The sequence below is a fragment of the Bos mutus genome, chromosome 15, assembly GCF_027580195.1.
Source record: "Bos mutus isolate GX-2022 chromosome 15, NWIPB_WYAK_1.1, whole genome shotgun sequence".
NCBI lineage: Eukaryota > Metazoa > Chordata > Mammalia > Artiodactyla > Bovidae > Bos > Bos mutus.
In genome coordinates this window covers 62,084,084-62,104,474 of record NC_091631.1, presented here as the reverse complement: position 1 = coordinate 62,104,474, position 20,391 = coordinate 62,084,084, and the positions used below count along the sequence as shown (strand labels likewise).

At 36.3% G+C, this 20,391-nt stretch overlaps 1 protein-coding gene across 3 annotated transcripts in view; it reads right to left on the bottom strand.

Annotated features, from left to right (window-relative positions):
- NPAT (nuclear protein, coactivator of histone transcription) overlaps window positions 1–20,391 on the bottom strand; it is a 61,097-nt gene that overhangs the window by 726 nt on the left and 39,980 nt on the right. For all 3 annotated transcript variants that reach the window (XM_005903799.3, XM_070384272.1, XM_070384273.1), the window contains 6 exons: window positions 17,782–19,449; window positions 16,166–16,281; window positions 15,982–16,090; window positions 10,812–10,872; window positions 9,556–10,711; window positions 1–8,422 (listed from right to left, as the gene is read on the bottom strand). The exon at window positions 1–8,422 is cut by the window's left edge. In XM_005903799.3, the coding sequence (XP_005903861.1) occupies window positions 8,345–8,422; window positions 9,556–10,711; window positions 10,812–10,872; window positions 15,982–16,090; window positions 16,166–16,281; window positions 17,782–19,449 (3,188 nt within the window). In that variant the 3' untranslated portion in view covers window positions 1–8,344. The remainder of the gene's footprint in view (window positions 8,423–9,555; window positions 10,712–10,811; window positions 10,873–15,981; window positions 16,091–16,165; window positions 16,282–17,781; window positions 19,450–20,391) is intronic.

The window sequence follows — 20,391 nt, the reverse complement described above, 5'->3', positions numbered from 1 at the left end:
AACAAGGATCTTCTGTATAGCCCAGGGACCTATACTCAATATTTTGTAATAACCTGTAAGGGAAAAGAATCTGAAAAAAATATACATTCACACACACACACACATATATGACTGAGTATTTTGCTATACACCTGAAACTAGTGTAATATTGTAAACCAACTATCCATTAAAAACAGTCACAGAAAATAAAAATCAGCATCAGCTAGAGTAGCAGCTAGATGTTAAAATGCTTATTATGTTTCAGTGACCTAAATGCTTTACATATATTGTCTTATTTAAGTATCACATTAAAAATAGGTACCCTTTATTATTCCAATATTCAGACACATTAGAAAGTTTCAAGTTCATGTAAAATATTGGAATTTAAGCTTGAAACCAACATCAGTAAATATTTAAACAGAAATTGGGCAAATCAAATTTAGTTTTTTTTTTTTTTTTCAAATTTAGTTTTGTTTAAAGAAACACTAAGACTGCAAAGTATACAATATTAGGGTTAGAAATAAAAAGAGAAATTCTGGATTTAATTTTTATTTAATAAAAATAATTGATATTAGAAGAGCATCCAACTAGGTTGAACAGATAATCCTGATATAATTTTTTTACATTTTTCTTGGCTGGTGGCTCATAGGATCTCAGTTCTCTGACCAGGAATTGAAACCAGGCCATGGCAATGAAATCCCAAAATCCTAACCACTGGGCCACTAGGGAACTCCCTTGATATAAATTCTTAAAACTCTACAAACAAAAGCCAAAATTATACTCAGCATTCCTATTAAAGAATAAGACAAGAAAGCCTACTTTGATCATTATTAGTTATAACAGAAATAACTATTTGTTGTAAGAAGAAATTGAAGCTGGAAAGAAAAGCTGAAGTTGATCAGTTTTATGAAGACTTACAAGACCTCCTAGAACATCAAAAAATGTCTTGTTCATCATAGTGGATTGGAAGGCATAAGTAGGAAGTCAAGAGATACCTGCAGTAATAGGCAAGTTTGGCCTTGGAGTACAAAATCAAGAAGGGCAAAGATTAACAGTTTTGCCAAGAGAACACACTGGTCATAGCAAACACCCTCTTCTAGCAACACAAGAGATGACTTTATACATGGACATCAAAAACAGTCAATACCAAAATCAGATTGATTATATTCATTCTTTGTAGAGAAAGATGGAGCTCTATACAGTCAGCAAGAACGAGATCTGGAGCTGTGGCTCAGATCATCAGCTCCTTATAGCAAAATTAAGGTTTGACCTAACGAAAGCGGGGAAAACCACTAAGGCAGTCAGATATGACTTAAATCCCCTATGAATATTAAGTAGAGGTGACAGATAGATTCAAGGGATTAGATCTAGTAAACAGAATGCCTGAAGAACTATGCACAGAGGTTCGTAATATTGTACAGGAGGCAGCGAACAAAACCTTCCCAAAGAAAAAGAAATTTTCTTTGCAAGAAGGCAAAGTGGTTGTCTGAGGAGGCTTTACAAATAGCTGAGGAAAGAAGAGAAGCAAAAAGCAAGGGAGAAAGTCAAAGGCACACCCAACTAAGTGCAGAGTTCCAGAGAATAGCAAGAGACAAGAAAGCCTTCTCCAATGAATAATGGAAGGAAACAGAGGAAAACAACAGAAGGGGAAAGACTAGAGATCTCCAAGAAAACTGAAAATATCAAAGGAAAATGTCACCCAAAGATGGACACAATACAGAGAAACGGTATAGACCTAATAGAAACAGATCAAGAAGAGATGGCAAGAATATATAGAAATGTACAAAAAAGATTTTAATGACCCAGATAACCACGTGGGGTCATCCACCCAGAGCCAGACGTTCTGCAGTATGAAGTCAAATGGGCCTTAGGAAGCACTGCTGCCAATAAAGCTAGTAGAGGTGATGGAATTCCATCAGAGCTGTTTAAAATCCTAAAAGAAGATGCTATTAAAGTGCTGCCCTCAATATGTCAGTAAATTTGGAAAACTCAGCAGGGGCCACAAGACTGGAGAGGTCTTCATCCCAATTCCTAAGATTGCACTCATCTCCCATGCTAGTAAGGTTATGTTCAAAATTCTTCAAGCTAGGCTGGCTTCAGCAGTATGTGAACCGAGAACTTGCAGATGTTCAAGCAGGGTTTAGAAAAGGCAGAGGAACCAGAGATCAAATTGCCAACATCCGTTGGATCATACAGAAAGCCAGGGAGTTCCAGAAAAACATGTACTACTGTTTCACTGACTATGGTAAAGGCTTTGACTCTATGGATCATAATAAACTGGAAAACTTTTAGAGATGGGATACCAGATCATCTTAGAGGTCACCTGAGAAACCTGTATGTGGGTCAAGAAGCAAGTTAGAACTTATATGGAACAATTGACTAGCTCAGAATTGAGAAAGGCGTACAAGGCTTTTTATTGTCACCCTGTTTATTTAACTTATACACAGAGCACATCATGTGAAATGCTTGGCTGGATGAGTTACGGGCTGGATCAAGATTTCCGGGAGAAATACCAACAACCTTAGATATAAAGACGATACCACTTTAATGGCAGAAAGTGAAGAGGAACTAAAGGGCCTCTTGATGAAGGTGAAAGAGGAGTGTGAAAAAGCTGGCTTAAAACTTAACATTCAAAAAACTAAGCTCATGGCATCCTGCCCATAACTTCATGGCAAATAGAAGGGGACAAGATGGAGGCACTGACAGATTTCCTGCAAACGTCACTGTGGATGGTGACTGCAGCCATGAAAATACTTCTCGGCAGGAAAAAGCTACAGCAAACCTAGACAGTATATTAAAAAGCAGGGACATCACTTTGTGGACAAAGGTCCATATAGTCAAGGCTATAGTCTTTCCATTTGTCACGTACGGATGTGAGACCTGGACCATAAAGAAGACAGAGCATCAAAGAATTGATGCTTTTGAACTGTGGTGTTGGAGAAGACTTTTGAGGGTCCCTTGGACTGCAAGGAGATCCAACCAGTCAATCTTAAAGGAAATCAACCCTGAATACTCATTGGAAGGACTGATGCTGATGCTGAAGCTCTAGTACTTAGGTCACCTGATGTGAACAGCTGACTCACTGGAAAAGACCCTGATGCTAGGAAAGACTGAGGGCAGGAGGAGAAGGGGGCAACAGAGGAAGAGATGGTTGGATGGCATCACCAATACAATGGATATGAACTTGGGCAAACTTGAGGAGAAGGTGAGGGACAGGGAAGCCTGGCACGCTGGTCTGTGGGGCTGCAAAGAGTTGGACATAACTTGGTGACCGAACAACAACAAAGAAGAGATTAGAAAATAATTATATTGAAACCATTTATCTTTAGCAAATTAAAAATAAGCATCAGCAAAGTCATTAGCTCCATAAAGTCTATTCCGTAAGGGGTCCAAATAGCAAAAAAAAGGACACAAAATAGACTTCCTATAGTACTTAAGGTGTTGCGCTACTGGTATATCTTTACAAAAACAGACCAATGAAACAGATTGGGAGTCCAGAGGCAAATCCACACATACTCAGTTTACCAGCTTATGACAGCATAACAGTACAACATATTTGGGAAAGGAGAATCTTTCTCAATAAATGTGCTGGATATGCCATGCTGTTCTAAGTCTTGTTTCTTTGCCCACCCCATGAACTGTATCCCACCAGGCTTCTCTGTCCTTGGGATTTCCCAGGCAAGAATACTGGATTGGGTTGCCATTTCCTCCTCCAGGGAATCTTCCTGACCCAGGGATCGAACCCACATCTCCTGCATCAGTAGGTGGATTCTTTACCACTGTTCCTCCTGGGAATCCCTCTCAACAAATTGTAGTGTGTTAACTGGATATACAAATGGGAAATCCATTACAGATGGATTATTTATCAAAATATAAAAGGCTGAATAAAACTTAGAAGAAAAAATGGCAAAATATTCAGACTTTAGATGTCCATCTGAAAAAGAACTTATATCGACAGCGACTGACAACTGGAACTCTCCTTACACTGCTGACAGTCATATGACTTAGTATAGCCACTCTGCAAACTGAAAAATCTGAGTAAGGTTAGATATATGCAACCATATGACCCAACGCTCCCCTCCTAAATATATATATATATATATACACACACACACACACACAAGTGAAAAGTGTAATACATTCATCAAAAAATATACACAGGGATATTCACAGCAGTTCTGTTCATAACAGCTCCAAACTGGAAATAATCTATATGTTCAAATACACAAGAGATTAACAGTGGTACAATACAATGTGGATAAATACAATGAAAAATCACTACAATGATGACAACTGAATTAGATACGTGAATGGATCTCAACTTTGTGCAAGAGAAGTAAAACTCACTATATCCTGATAAGTCAATTTATGCAAAGGTAAGAAGAGCTAAAACTATAGTTTTAGAAGTCAGAATAATTACCTGTGGGGTTAGCAGTTAGTTACTAGAAGGAATATGGGGGGATTCTAGGGTACTGATAATGTTCTAGTCTTGACCTTGGTGATTTGTGTGGATTTGTGTACTTCTAGAAAATTCACTGAACTATATAACAATATTTTATGCACCTTTTCCCTTTTGCTGCTGCTAAGTCACTTCAGTCGTGTCCGACTCTGTGCGACCCCATAGATGGAAGCCCACCAGGCTCCTCCGTCCCTGGGATTCTCCAGGCAAGAACACTGGAGTGGGTTGCCATTTCCTTCTCCAATGCATGAAAGTGAAAAGTGAAAGTGAAGTCGCTCAATCGTGCCCGACTCTTAGCGACCCCATGGACTGCAGCCTACCAGGCTCCTCTGTCCATGGGATTTTCCAGGCAAGAGTACTGGAGTGGGGTGCCATTGCCTTCTCCGTTTTCCCTTTTAGGTTTTCATAAAATTTTTACTTAGTTAAAATACTGGAATGCAGTTCCCTAAAAATAGCAAAAAACACCATAATATCCAGTTTAACAAGAAATTTATGAGAATAGGGATAACTACAAAATTATGGATATATACCATATTACTGTTAGCCTCTTTCAGTATCATTAACTCATAGGGTTAATGTATTTCAAATGAATATTCAAGTATCATTTTAACTTGGAAAAAATACAAGTGATTCTAAAGTTAGTCTGGAAGCATAAGAGATGAATTCTTGAAAAAAATCAGAATAGTTAAAAAGACACAAAGCTATAATGCTTTCATCAATGGCACAAAATAATCTCTACACTATATACTGTATTTATATGTATACAAATTTATTAATAATATAGGTACAAAACCTTTGATTTTATAACTCTGGTTAACTGGGTGTCAGCATTCAGAATATTTAGAATTTTTTAGAAGTAGTGTATGTATCAAACACCTCCAGCTGAGTCTGAAACAGTGTACTAATTAAGCACATTACTATTTTTCCAGAAAAATATGAATATTCGTATCAAAAGATATAAAGATTCATGTAGCCTCAGGTCAAACCAGGTCAGATTTTGCCTTGAAATGAATTTTGATGCTAAACTTAAGGGAAAAAATTAGCTGTCAGAACATTTTGGATTTTAGAATTGTGAATAAAGACAGACTGGGAATCCATGTAGGATAAGAGACATTATACATGTGTGTGAAGAGAGAAACCTTATTTTAAGCAGTTATATGAGTCAAACGTTAAATATTTAGGGAAAAAGGTACTGATTCTTTCTTCGTATCAGATATCAAAACAAATTACATACAGATGAAGAGCTTATCCTAATTTTAACAAATCAAGAAGAAGTAAATAGAAACCAAAATGATACAGTTGAATATTATCTGTGGTAAGGGATAAGCATGTGCTATGGAAGAAATGACAATTTCCTGCCAGAAATATAAACTGAAAAAAGTTTTCTAAAGAATGTGGCAAAATGTATTGAGATCCTTGAAAAGATGTACACTAACTTTCTGACTTGGTAATTCCATCCTCTAAAATATTACCTAAGGAAATAATCGAAAACATAAATATTTATTTACAAACATGTTCACTGCTAGTTATTTTTTAATAAGAGCTAAAAACTGGATAATGCTTGATATTATCTGAAGTAAAAAAAAAAACCTAGGAAGTCATATTTACAGTTTTAAGTTCAATTATGTAGAAAAAATAATTTAGGACAAAAAGACCAGAAAGTATACAAAAATGTTATCTAATATTTACAAAAAGAGGAAATTCTATTACAAGAGAAAGCATCATATTAGTCAAAATTTGATACATAATTTCAGTAAGTTAAGTCTGAGGCTGAAAAGATGGTGGTCTGAAAAATGATGAACGTAGAATATATAGCAACATGCTTTTAAAATGACTTCTTTTATCAAAGCTTAACCTTGGTCTTCCTACTAGTCATGACATCTAGCCTTTGGCTGAATGCTGATGGATGTTAACTTACGTACAATTTCAACATATTTACTAAATGGTTCTAACTAAAACAATCAAATATTTTAATTGTAAGTCTTCTAAGATTTGTCATACAACTGAATACACTAAGTAATGTCCAAAGAAACAGTGGATCCTTACATGTAGTTGCAAAAATACAGTACCAGGTACAGCAATTAAGTCTAGCACATTTTGACTTTTAAGGTAAAATCAGAATTATGGTTTTGTTCTTGAACATAAATGAAAGCTCTGAATACAGATTATCTTCATACTATTTATCTAGTGGATTCTGGCCAAGTGAGTTTATTTTACTAGTATATGAATTCTTAGTACTTAGCATATACAAATTAATTGAATGAGAAGAAAATTTATAATCTTCAGCATTATGTAAACTTCTGAAAACAACAACTGACTTGGAAAGGGATTTATTAAAAGTATCTAAACTAGAATGACTGCCAATATGAAAGAATTCAAACTTTTGAAGTTAATGAAAATATTTATTCAAACCTAACTGTACAAGCTTAGTTAAATAAACATTAACTGTATTAACTATCCCTGGTTCTTTAGAAACAGACCACTTCCACATTATAAAAATTTATTACAACACAAATTTCTGCAGTAAGGTTCAGCAAGTAAGACGTGATTTCCACATTGAGAACTGTTGTGTTAAAGTAGGATGTTAAAGGCCCAGTATTAAAAAAAAAAAAGTTAAGGAAAATGACTCATAAATATAGACATTTTCAGAAAAAACCTTGCATATACTGATAATAAACAAAACAGAAAGCACTTAAGAGAACATACTTTAATATCTAGGCACAATTGGTCAAATATGAATTATAATTTCTATACTCATTTAAAGGTTTAAACCAATTCTTCAACTTGACTGATGTGTGTGAGTCTAACATACAGAAGGCACCTCTTTCATTCTCCTTAAGGACCTTTTGAGAATAACTCTATAATAAGGGGTACAGAGACAGCATCCTCTATCCAAGTGTAACACAGCCCATTTTAGGAGAAACTAAATTAAAATAGAAAACTATGATTTCTCTTTTTACATCTTATGATGGACATGGCTTTCTAAAAGGACAACAGAAGATAATCCTCCATACAAGCTTTAACATAGAACACAAAATTTAAATTAAATGTGCATTGGTCACTACTATGTAAGAAGTTTATGAATTAGTGCAATTCTTTAAATCCCCAGTATTTAGGGAAAAGTATATACATACCAAGAAATTTCAACTACTACATAACCAAACTTTTTATGGCTCAATAGTCTAAACGCTTAAAGTTTTGTAAAAGATCTTACAAGTTATAAGTGAAAGATCAGAACACTTGAATGGTGTTCAAATGGCATTAATATTCTCTCCTTAAAACAAAGAGACCGGAACAACCAGAAGAGACAAAGTGTAAAATTTTAGGAGTACAATCTTTACTGCAATTGTAAGGAGTGGCAAAGTATTCACTCTAGGGAAAAAACCCAAATCGTTAATTTCTGGTTACTTTATTACCATTTGAATTCCTTATCACTTCTGCACTAATTACTGGCTGTCTTCAGATGTCTTGTAGGACAATTACTGAAGGCAATTTATAAGGAAAAGTGTAATTTTCCCACTCAAAGTGAGAAACTATTCCAGATGAGTAAGTTTCAAAATTAGAGATCATAAGAAACCAAAAAATAAAAGAACATCAGGCTGATTTAACCTCTATTTCAATAAGATTTACACAATATTAACAAGATGCAATTGTTAAAGCTATACAGTTTTGCAGATTGGCTTTACTTACATTTCTGCAAATGTTTTTTCCACAATACCAGGCACATCTATTTACAAATTAGGAAGCTGTTTTAAAACAGCATGATTTAGAAATAAAGTGAAATTTCAGTACAATGAAAGAAAGTGCAGGTCATGCTCTCAGATTCCGTCAGTATCTCATTCCCTACACTCATAGTTTAAGGAACTGTAGTTTTAAATAGCCAATGTTCTTATATGTTCAGAATATTTACTCATCATAATGCAATGATAACAAAAATTTGTCCACATCCATTCCAGCTGGAAATGAACTGGGTAGCTTCTTTTTCTGTCAAAAAAAGAAAGAAAGAAAAAATGAACTAAGTTGACATATCAAACTTAAACAAGGCCCAAAAGCTAGCTTTCTTATTAAGTCATGTAGAACTTCATACACTACCAAAATTTTTGTCGGAAGTTTAGTTCATTAGAATTTTAGTTATACAGAAAGGTAGACACAATTTTTTATAAATCCAAGTTTAATAAAGTATACTTCAATGGCACCTCAATATTATTTTAGAGCACAAAACATTATACAAATTCAGTATATGAATGTTGAGACAAGATAGAACATGCTTTTTATATAAGGTACTCATTATTGCTAAACCGTAAACCTCAGAAAGCTTTACTAAGATTTTAAGAGTAACAAGTACTTTTCAAGTTCCAAATATTTAATATACTCCAGACACTTTACAAACACTACATTTAGTCTTACAGCCATTGGGTAAGATGTGTGTAACTTCATGTCCAATGATGCAGTTAAGACTCAAGGGATGTTACAGGCTATTTAATAATTAATGGTAATAGAACCAATAAGCAGGAGATGCAGGATTCAGCCCAGGCTTAGAAACCAGGATTCTTTCCTTGATATCATACTTCCTTTATGACATTTTAAACCTTTCTATTCATATTCCACTTACTAAATGGCTAAACAGATTGAGGAAAAATTACTTTATCAGTGATAATCCTATATTACTTTCCTCAGGTAAGCATGGTTAAAGACAGGTAAATTTAACTTTTACACTGCTCCAACATATTAGCAAGTATAACAATCTATGGAAGAGATGGCAGGACATGGGAAAGAAACCTAAGATGAAGGGGCTGCAAGCAGTTTTCACTTGATAATTACAAATAGTAGCTTCCCAATTTTTCATCTTATGTCATTCTTTCCACCAAATACCTTTTCCCAAGGAAGATGTTTATAAATAAATGCCTTAGCAATTGTTTGGAAAATGTTTCACCTAGTTAACTTCTGAGTACCACAATGGCTGAGAGATACTGCTAGAGAATGTATTTTATCAATCAAAACCCAAAGCTATCTTGGTTAAATGTTAAGTAGCTATGGCAAAAAATGATGAGACCTTTAACCTGAGTGCTCAAAGAAGGACAACGTGTGGTTTTGAAATTAGAGACTTTCAAACTTGCCTTAATTTTCTTCTTTTTCATTGGCATTGACGAATTTGCAAGACCTTTGTTAGAAGTGCGGGAGTTTCGCTCATGCTCATCTACTTCCTCAATTTTCCGCTTTTTTGTGGTGCTTCTTGAAGATGCTCTAAATTGTTGGGTATTGTCTTTTAGAGGAGTAGAGGAAGTAGTCCTAGAGATGGCTGCTCTGGAGAGAATCATTAATGTATGGGCGGCCATGTTCACACTGTTTTCACTCCCTGTTTCACTGGCAGGGCTGCAGGCAGGCAAGTCTGGTGTGACAGGAGGGACCATTACTTTGGGTGTGCTGTCTTCACCAAAACGCCTACTAGAAGGGACCTTGATACCATCTGTAGGTTCTTCTTTAAGTTTTTCCCCTGCTCCTGAGCTAGATGTTCGGGGTACAGATAAATCAGTACTATCTGTCAGTCTATTTACTGGGCTATGCCACTGAGTGTCTTGTAACATTTCTGTGGTATGTTTGGTGAGTGGGTTAATCAAAGAACTGGCAGACCTGGTTTGATCTTGTTTCAAATCCTTCACAGGTGCACCTACTGAAAAGACATTTTTACTGTTTGAGGATGTGCCTTGTTTTCTGGTTAGCTCTTGAAGTGAAGTTACAGTTTTCTCATTCCGCACACCCCCATTTTGCTGCCCATTAGACAGTTTTGAAGTTTCTGGATTTTTCTGCCTTTCCACATCGCTGCACAGTTCATTCTCCTTATTAGCTGTTGCTTTATGGAAAGATTCAAGTATAGTTTCTGTTGGTGAAACTTTCTTTTCTGACGGAGTTTCTTTTATGGTGGCATGTCGGCCAATGGGAGTTTCTGATTTAGATAAAATTTTAGGCATAGAAGGTTTCTCCCGCTCTCTTCTGACAGCATTATTAGCAGGGGGTTTTAAGGTGGAGGACACAATGGGTGAGTCAAGGTTAGAAAATGAAATGTCATTTCTTTCCTTGCTTTGGGACACCAACTTTTGATTTGTCCCCTGTGTATTTGCCACAGGAGAAGCAGTGGTATCAAAACAGAGCACACGTCTGTGGCTTTCAAATGGCTTGCTAACTGGAACTGTACTTTCTACTGAGAAGGGAACTGTGGTTTCTTCCAATTTTTTCCCAAGATCTGTAGCCATAATCTTGTCAGAAACTTCAGTTCTACAAGAAAAAAAAATTTTTTCTTAGCCACATAAAGAAATTCTTTGTTTTTAACTTGAGCATTCAAATACTCTATGACAGAAACTATGTTTATGCTCACCGCTGTGCATGACATCCAACTGAGTGACTTGATGAATCCACCAAATTATTTACCTGTTTCCCTGGAATTATAAACAAGTTAATTAGAAAAGAAAAACATTCCTGAAAGTACATTTTTCTGAAAGAAAATAGAACAGATCACAGAATCTGACATCATGAGAAAAATTTAAGCTATAGCTAATGTATAAATGAAATACTTTAATATACTGGATCTAAAAAAACAGCTTGGTAGTATATACAAGATAATCATTTTACTGAAGAAATATGTAACAAATGACCTGCTTCAACTTCAGGTAAATATGAATCCAGTCTTTGATCTACAGATTACAATGATCAATGTAACAGTTAAGGGCAGTACTTAGATCCAAAAAGTTACTTAAACAAAACACTTTATTCCTATTTAAAAATTCTGCTTATTTAAGGTGTCATGTTTGCAAACCTATGTCACTGAGAGGACATGCTCTGGAGTTTTAATATCCATATTTTAATTTCCAAGGACTTCTGAGTTTATGTGGAAGGGCAGCAAGATATGAAGCTGGGAAGGAAAGCAAAGATGATACTGTGGAGGACTTTGTGTATTATTCAAAAGGTTTTATAGAGAATCTTTTAAGAGTTTTAACTAGGGATGATGTATGAATAGATTTGTTTTAGGACGTCACTCTGGCGATGGCACAGAAGATGAATTAGAAATAGGAATTCTACTTAGATGGCTAAAAATATTAGAGGTAGGAGATGATGAAGGTCTTACAGATGGGCACTCGCACGGATATGAAGAATAAATGAGGAATACATGTTGACACTAACCAAGAGGTAAAAGGTAGGCAGAGGAGGTTTTTGAGGAAGAAGAGAGACTTAGATATGTAGAGTATGTAGATCTTAAGTTACATAAAATTAGAAAGGGAGGAATGCATTCATTCTAGAAGCTACCAAGAGTATCAACTGTTAGACGGTAAAGTAAGAATGGAAAACATCCAATGGATATGGCAGTATTAGGAGGTCACTGGTGAGTTTAAACAGTTTTAGTAGAAACATGAGAAAGGACATAATATGGATGAACAAAGACTGGGAGATAAAGAGGGTTGGGGATAAAGGGCTGGCAGGTGGAAAAACCCTAAAGGAATGGTGGGAATGATCCTTGTATCGATAGTTGAATAGCCACAGAGGGAAGGAGCCAAAGAAAGAAAAGATGAAGATACACAGAAGACAGAAGGTAGACTGCATTAACCTTAGAAAGAATGAAATATTTCTCTAAGAAAGAAGGGAAAAGGGAAGAATGATTTTAGATGAATGGGTACATATTTAGTGGGAGTGATGTGAAAAAATGGACGTTACTATTGATAAAAATCAAAATCATTGGCTTAGAGTGAGGATAGTAGTGACTGAATAGATGTGAGAAAACCTGTGTAAGTATGAAATAGTATGAAGGAGAAATGGGAAAAAAGAAGACAGGTAAGCATTTAAAATGATCACTAAATGGCAGTGAGGGTGAGAAAATTTTAAGTGTTACTGAATGGCATCACTTCTGCAGTCATTAAGTCATGTTTGACTTTTTGGGACCCCATGGGACTGTGGCACATCAGGCTTCCCTGTCTCCCGGAGTTTGTGAAAATTCATATCCATGAGTCGGTGATGCTATCCAACCATTTCATCCTCTGTCGTCCCCTTCTCCTCCTGCCTTCAATCTTTCCCAGCATCAGGGTCTTCTCCAATGAGTCAGCTCTTTGCATCAGGTGGCCAAAGTACTGGAGCTTCAGCTCAGCATCACTCCTTCCAATGAATATTCAAGGGTTGATTTCCTTTAGGATGGACTGGTTTGATCTCCTTGCATTCCAAGAGACTCTCAAGAGTCTTCCCCAGCACAATTTGAACACATCAATTCTTTGGCACTCAGCCTTCTTTATGGTCCAACTCTCACATCTGTACATGACTATTGGAAAAACCTTAACTTTGACTATACGGATCTTTGTCAGCAAAGTGATGTTCTAAAGCATTGCTAAGAAGCCCAGGTATAAAGGCAGAGAATCTCTGGCTGCATAGATCCATGACTAGAGGGTATCAAGCAGACATGTTAGAAGAATGTGAATATGAAAGTGTTTAGGAATAGTGGGAAAAATGGCTGATGTGGTAGATTCTGGGGTTTAGCCTAGATAGGGAATGAAATGAACCCAAGTGAAAATTCAGGTAAAGGTAAGGATTCAGGTAGTAAGAGCTCTCACTGGTTGAAGACAGATTCAATGGTATATCCATGAAAATGAGAGTATTTAGAGAGAGGTTACTGTTCAAAATTACATCAGATCAGATCAGATCAGTCGCTCAGTTGTGTCTGACTCTTTGCGACCCCATGAATCACAGCACCCCAGGCCTCCCTGTCAATCACCAACTCCCGGAGTTCACTCAGACTCACGTCCATCGAGTCAGTGATGCCATCCAGCCATCTCATCCTCTGTCGTCCCCTTCTCCTCTTGCCCCAATCCCTCCCAGCATCAGAGTCTTTTACAATGAGTCAACTCTTCGCATGAGGTGGCCAAAGTACTGGAGTTTCAGCTTTAGCATCATTCCTTCCAAAGAAATCCCAGGGCTGATCTCCTTCAGAATGGACTGGTCGGATCTCCTTGCAGTCCAAGGGACTCTCAAGAGTCTTCTCCAACACCACAGTTCAAAAGCATCAATTCTTCGGCTCTCAGCCTTCTTCACAGTCCAACTCTCACATCCATACATGACCACAGGAAAAACCATAGCCTTGACTAGACGAACCTTTGTTGGCAAAGTAACGTCTCTGCTTTTGAATATGCTACCTAGGTTGGTTATACCTTTCCTTCCAAGGAGTAAGCGTCTTTTAATTTTATGGCTGCAGTCACCATCTGTAGTGATTTTGGAGCCCAGAAAAATAAAGTCTGACACTGTTTCCACTGTTTCCCCATCTATTTCCCATGAAGTGATGGAACCGGATGCCACGATCTTCGTTTTCTGAATGTTGAGCTTTAAGCCAATTTTTTCACTCTCCACTTTCACTTTCATCAAGAGGCTTTTTAGTTCCTCTTCACTTTCTGCCATAACGGTGGTGTCATCTGCATATCTCAGGTTATTGATATTTCTCCCGGCAATCTTGATTCCAGTTTGTGTTTCTTCCAGTCCAGCGTTTCTCATGGTGTACTCTGCATATAAGTTAAATAAACAGGATGACAATATACAGCCTTGACGAACTCCTTTTCCTATTTGGAACCAGTCTGTTGTTCCATGTTCGGTTCTAACTGTTGCTTCCTGACCTGCATACAAATTTCTCAAGAGGCAGATCAGGTGGTCTGGTATTCCCATCTCTTTCAGAATTTTCCACAGTTGATTGTGATCCACACAGTCAAAGGCTTTGGCATAGTCAAATAGATGTTTTTCTGGAACTCTCTTGCTTTTTCCATGATCCAGCGGATGTTGGCAATTTGATCTCTGGTTCCTCTGCCTTTTCTAAAACCAGCTTGAACATCAGGAAGTTCACGGTTCACATACTGCTGAAGCCTGGCTTGGAGAATTTTGAGCATGACTTTACTAGCATGTGAGATGACTGCAATTGTGCGGTAGTTTGAGCATTCTTTGGCATTGCCTTTCTTTGGGATTGGAATGAAAACTGACCTTTTCCAGTCCTGTGGCCACTGCTGAGTTTTCCAAATTTGCTGGCATATTGAGTGCAGCACTTCCACAGCATCATCTTTCAGGATTTGGAATAGCTCAACCGGAATTCCATCACCTCCACTAGCTTTGTTCGTAGTGATGCTTTCTAAGGCCCACTTGACTTCACTTTCCAGGATGTCTGGCTCTAGGTCAGTGATCACACCATCGTGATTATCTGGGTCATGAAGATCTTTTTTGTACAGTTCTTCTGTGTATTCTTGCCATCTCTTCTTAGTATCTTCTGCTTCTGTTAGGTTCATACAATGTCTGTCCTTTATCGAGCTCATCTTTGCATGAAATGTTCCTTTGGTATCTCTGATTTTCTTGAAGAGATCTCTAGTCTTTCCCATTCTGTTGTTTTCCTCTATTTCTTTGCATTGATGGCTGAAGAAGGCTTTCTTATCTCTTCTTGCTATTCTTTGGAACTCTGCATTCAGATGCTTATATCTTTCCTTTTCTCCTTTGCTTTTTGCTTCTCTTCTTTTCACAGCTATTTGTAAGGTCTCCCCAGACAGCCATTTTGCTTTTTTGCATTTCTTTTCTATGGGAATGGTCTTGATCCCTGTCTCCTGTACAATGTCACGAACCTCATTCCACAGTTCATCAGGCACTCTATCTATCAGATCTAGGCCCTTAAATCTATTTCTCACCTTCACTGTATAATCATAAGGGATGTGATTTAGGTCATATCTGAATGGTCTAGTGGCTTTGCCTACTTTCTTCAATTTCAGTCTGAATTTGGCAATAAGGAGTTCATGATCTGAGCCACAGTCAGCTCCTGGTCTTGTTTTTGCTGACTGTATAGGTCTAATAAAACATTAAAGGTAAAGGTATGGGAGGGATTGGCTGAAAAGAATATTAAAAAAGACTTAGAAATGAAACTAGTCAAAAGTTCCTAAGGTTAGGCATTTTGTCACCCATGAAGATTAAAAAGTCTGAGCTAGAGAAGTTTGAGAACTCAGCACAATATTCATAAAGGTCTTGAATGAAAATCTCATGTTACTTTGCATATGCTGTCTTTTATTGTACTAAAAATCATTTACTTTAGAGTAGTCAGCATTATCAAATTTTTTCCATTTATAAATTATTCTTTTTTAATTTTTCAAAAGCAATCCTTTATTTCAGCCCTCATTAGGATTCTTCTATATTTTCTTTTATTATTTGTTTTGCTGTTCACTTTTACCTGTTAATCTTCTTGGAATTCCTAATTTTATATATAGTGTGAGGAAGAGATTATTTTTTCCCTGTAATACATAATAGCTGGTAGATTTCATTTATTAAACAAACCATTCTGTTTCTTCTGACTTTTGATGTTATCTCTACTACATACAAGTTCCTATAAATACATGATCTTTCTAAATTCTGTTCTGTTCCATTTTTTTTTCTATTTACTGCAAAAAACTTTAAGCAAAGGTTAGACAATCACAGTTAGGAAAGCTATTAATATTAAAGAAAACAAAAAACAAAAAGATTACATAAAGTTGACATGAATCAACTCAAAAACATACCTGTACAAGGTTTGTTTTTTAGTCCCTGACTCTTCAAAGATTTTTGAGGGATAGGGAATTGAGAGATACTTCTATTGCATACAGGTGCTGCCAAAGGCATATGAAGGACCTAGAAGAGAAGAAGCCATTAACTGTATTTTGTTTGAAAAGTGGCACTGAGCCATTTTCAGTTCATAAATCTTACCTGCCGAGGAGGAGCAGAAAAGGTATTTCCATTCTGTCCAACCACAGACACAGGAATCATTCCCACCATTCCTTGCAGTACAGGTTGGACCGGAGAAGCGATTATAATGGCAGATCCTTCAAAAACAATGATGACAACAAAAAAAACAATTCTCAATAAAATGAGATTTTTCTTTCATAAATACAAGGCACCAAAGTAATTATTAATTTGAAATAAATTCTATACAATTATAAATTCCTTTTTATATAAATCTACTCTCCTTAAAAAAATTAATTTAGGGACAACAGCAAGACTAACAAATTGAGAAAAAGTCAATATGAAGTAAAGTATTCTATGGCATTTAGTGAAGCTAAACGTCATGAGTAAGCATAAGACTCTATAGCCAGGAGATCATATTACAGTTGTAACCTTGATTCCCCTCTAGAAAAAACAGTGAAAATGATTGAAAAGTTGGTAGTACAGGTTTCAGGTCTGAATCTTTTACCATAAAATTATGTCCTAACTGAAGACTGATAAATCTAAGATTTACTCACAAACCCAAACTATTATCTCAGTGGTATTTGTCCAAAAAGGTCCAGATAAGTGAGCAACAAGTCAAAACTGTGGGGGAAAGTACAATGTTCACAAGGAAACATCAACCATATAGTCTACGGCTATTATAATTCATTTAACCCTGTCCTATAAATGAATCTTTTCCTAATAAATTCATTAACTGTTCCTGTAAGTTTGATCTCCTCACCTTCATGAACACTTTTCAGTCTCTCAAATATCCACCTATCCTTGTGCTGCTTAAGATTCCCTTCCTTTTACTCCAAATACTACTTATTTCTCCAAGCTTCGGCTGAAGACCCACACGGCCTACTAATTCTGACCCTTTCTTTAACTTTAGATCCATCAGGCTTGATACTTAACTGCTAATATTTAATCTGCTTTAACTGTATGCCTAAATGTAAAAAGAAAAAAAAAAGAGGGGAAAAGAGCTTGGGAATCAATAAATAAGAAGTATAGATGAATGTGCCACAAACTCCAACTATAAGGAACATACAATCAAGAATGACCATCATGACAGGCATTCAATCAGGAACTACATATAAAATGGCATGTAATAAATGCCACAAGTCCTCCTATAAACAAAGAATTCAAAAGACAGGGATCAATTTTCAAAGGTGGAAAATAGTGAGAAATTACAGAGTATTACAGAGGGAGAAATTCAAGTTTTTGTCTTGGAAGTTTGTCCAAATAGGTAATAAATTGCTGGAAAACCAAGACTCTAAACAGCTATTTAAGAAAAATCTCCCACAACATTGGGTTTTAGTAGGTATACAGCTTTTTGATGAATTAGTCTCCCCACTGCTCTTTTTCTTATAGCTTAGACACGGATTGAGAAGTGTGGAAAGAAAAAGAAGTGAAACACTAAACCACTGAATTTCATAGCTGAGCAGTAGATTAAAAAAGAAGTATGACTGAATTCTCTAAAGTACAGAAGGCATAATCACAAATTTCTGAATCTTATACCATCATCCATGATTTATTACCTTCTAGTCAATCATTACACACACAAACTAAAGTAGATCCCGTTCCAGAGAAATGAACTTCACTATGATGTTCTTAGTTACCTTGTGAAAAGTTGGGTGACACAGCTTGATTGACAGCAAATACACTATTTGACCTTGGGGGTGTCTGTAATTGAGATAGTGGAGGTTGAGCAGTCATAGGTGCAGAATTTCCAGGCAACACCACAACATTTGACTGACTGACAGTTGTTCCTAAGGCTGTTGGATCAGTTACACAAGTAGCTATCAAAATATTACTTGAATTGCCAAAAGTTGTGCTCGTAGCTGGCATTAACTGTATGTATCCTCCATCCTTGGAAACACATGGCGTAACATTGGTTGAAAGAGCAATGCTGTCTTCATTCTGCATGTTGTTTACTTTAGAGTCCTCAGGTTTGAGTGCTAAAAGGCTCTGTTCCATTGAGGCTGAATCCCCAGTTCCTTCAGCAGATGAGATAGCACCTGTGGTTTCTTCGGAAGACAGGCATTTAACTAATTCTGCATTTCTGGCAGGTGATTTAGCAGGAGAAGACAAAATTATAGTTGGCAAGTTTTCTCCACTGATACTAGAAACTGCACTGTTAAGTTCAGTATCTGAGGAAACAAATGGATCATCACTGATGATAATTTTGAGAGAGACTATATTTGATGCATCTATCTCTGTAGATTTGTCGTTAGCAGGTTTATTATTAGTATTCTGGGACTCAGGATGAGACTCCCTCATTGAAGAACACACAGATTCTGAAGGAAGAGAATGTCTATCTTCTATAGGATTACTTTCTGAAGGCATCAGTGTAACTTCTTCACAGTTATTTTCACCTAAAGAGAGAAAAATACTATCTCCATCTTCTTTTACAGAAGATGAAGGCTCTTGTGAATCCAAAGCAGCTTTCTCAGACTTGGAGGACTGAGTTTCATGTATTGTATGATTTAACTCAACAGATGATGAATCATTAGACGGTTGTTTAATTGAAGATACAGAATCTTCAAGGTGAATTTCTCCTTTTTGTTCAGATACAGTTAAACCCGAATTTTCAATAGACGCAGGTAATATCTGAAGCGAAGAATTATCTTGGCAATCTCTAAGATGCTGTGATGTAACTGGTAACACATTATTAATTTCAATTTTATTCTGATGAATTTCTCTAGAATCTGGTGACTTGGAATTATGGAAATCAGCTTTAAGTCTTCTTGTATCATCAGAACTTTCACAAAATTGACCTTTTTTAGATGCCTTTCCAGCTAATGGAATATTTTGGGGTAAAAGCTGAGAAGTTTTTCCAGAAAGAATTAAGTTCTCACTGTTAGTTTCACCACCAAGGGAAACAACTGAACTTATTGGTATAGGAGACTGATCGGGCTGTAACTGAGATTCATTCTGTACATTGGGAGATAAAGAATTCTTTTCAACTTCCAGAGCCATTTCAGTCTCAGTGGACATCTGACTGGTGTATAATTCAGCACAATGCTGATTACATTCAGCATCAGAGTTTACTCTTTCATTAAAGTCACTCAAACTGGGCACAGACTCAAAGGTAATATCAAGGTTACACTTCTGTTCAGTAGATACAACTGTTTTAAACGCCTTTTTCTGGATGCTAGAGTCTATGTGGGAAAAATGTTCCTGGGCTTCCTGTCTAAGCTCATCATGGTTGCTGCCATTCTTCAAAATATTTGATGTGTCTTCATTTTGATAGGAAGTACAAAATGAGGGTTGACCAGATGGATCATCTGTAAAATATCAGGATGGCAGAAACATATGTTGAGTGTATATAACAGCCTGAGGTAGTCATCTTTAGTGTTAAACATATTTTCCAAGGAGATAACTAATCTTTGACATACCAGCAAATGGAAATATGATAAATTCTCTCATTTTTTTGAGTACCAAAAGATTTACAGATACTTCTCTTATCACTGATGCCTATTTATACAAGTGTCAAATTGTTTTTCAAGCTTTTTAGAAAACAGATGACACATGAAGAAAAAAAAATATACTTTTAAGAACATTTAATATGTACCAACATATAAAAACTGGCTACAAACACAGTTTTTTCAAAACTGCTGACTTTTCAACTTCTACCATACTATTTGATATATTCATTAAGAAGGTGAAATGGGGCCAAGTACATTTTGCATAACTAACATTTGATGTTATTGTGTACTGTTTAAGATTACACACTGAATAGCAATCATATGATCAGTACTGGGATATAAAGATGAATGACCCAATTTGCCTTTGGTGATTTAGAAAGGGAGGCAGATACAGAACAGAAAGTCATAATAAAACATGCTAATAACTGTAACAGTATAGAACAAAAGGCACCTTTTCGAGCCTATGGAATGTGAGAAAGTTATAAAGAAGTATGTCATGAGGAGACCTTGACAAATAAAAGAAGTGCAATAGTTAGAAAAAAGGGCATATGAGAAAATACTTATATACTGTCATAGATCATTCACAGTTTAGAAAATATTAACAATATGAAATATATAATGGGAAAAATCTAGAAAAATGTATAGCAATCATTATCAAATTCTGTTAATGTGACACTGGTAACATAATAATGGGTATGGAGCACGTGAAAATCCTTATTGTGGGGAAATCAGTAAAAATTACATCCAGGTAGTCAGTTTCAATGGAGAAGGCCATGGCACCCCACTCCAGTACTCTTGCCT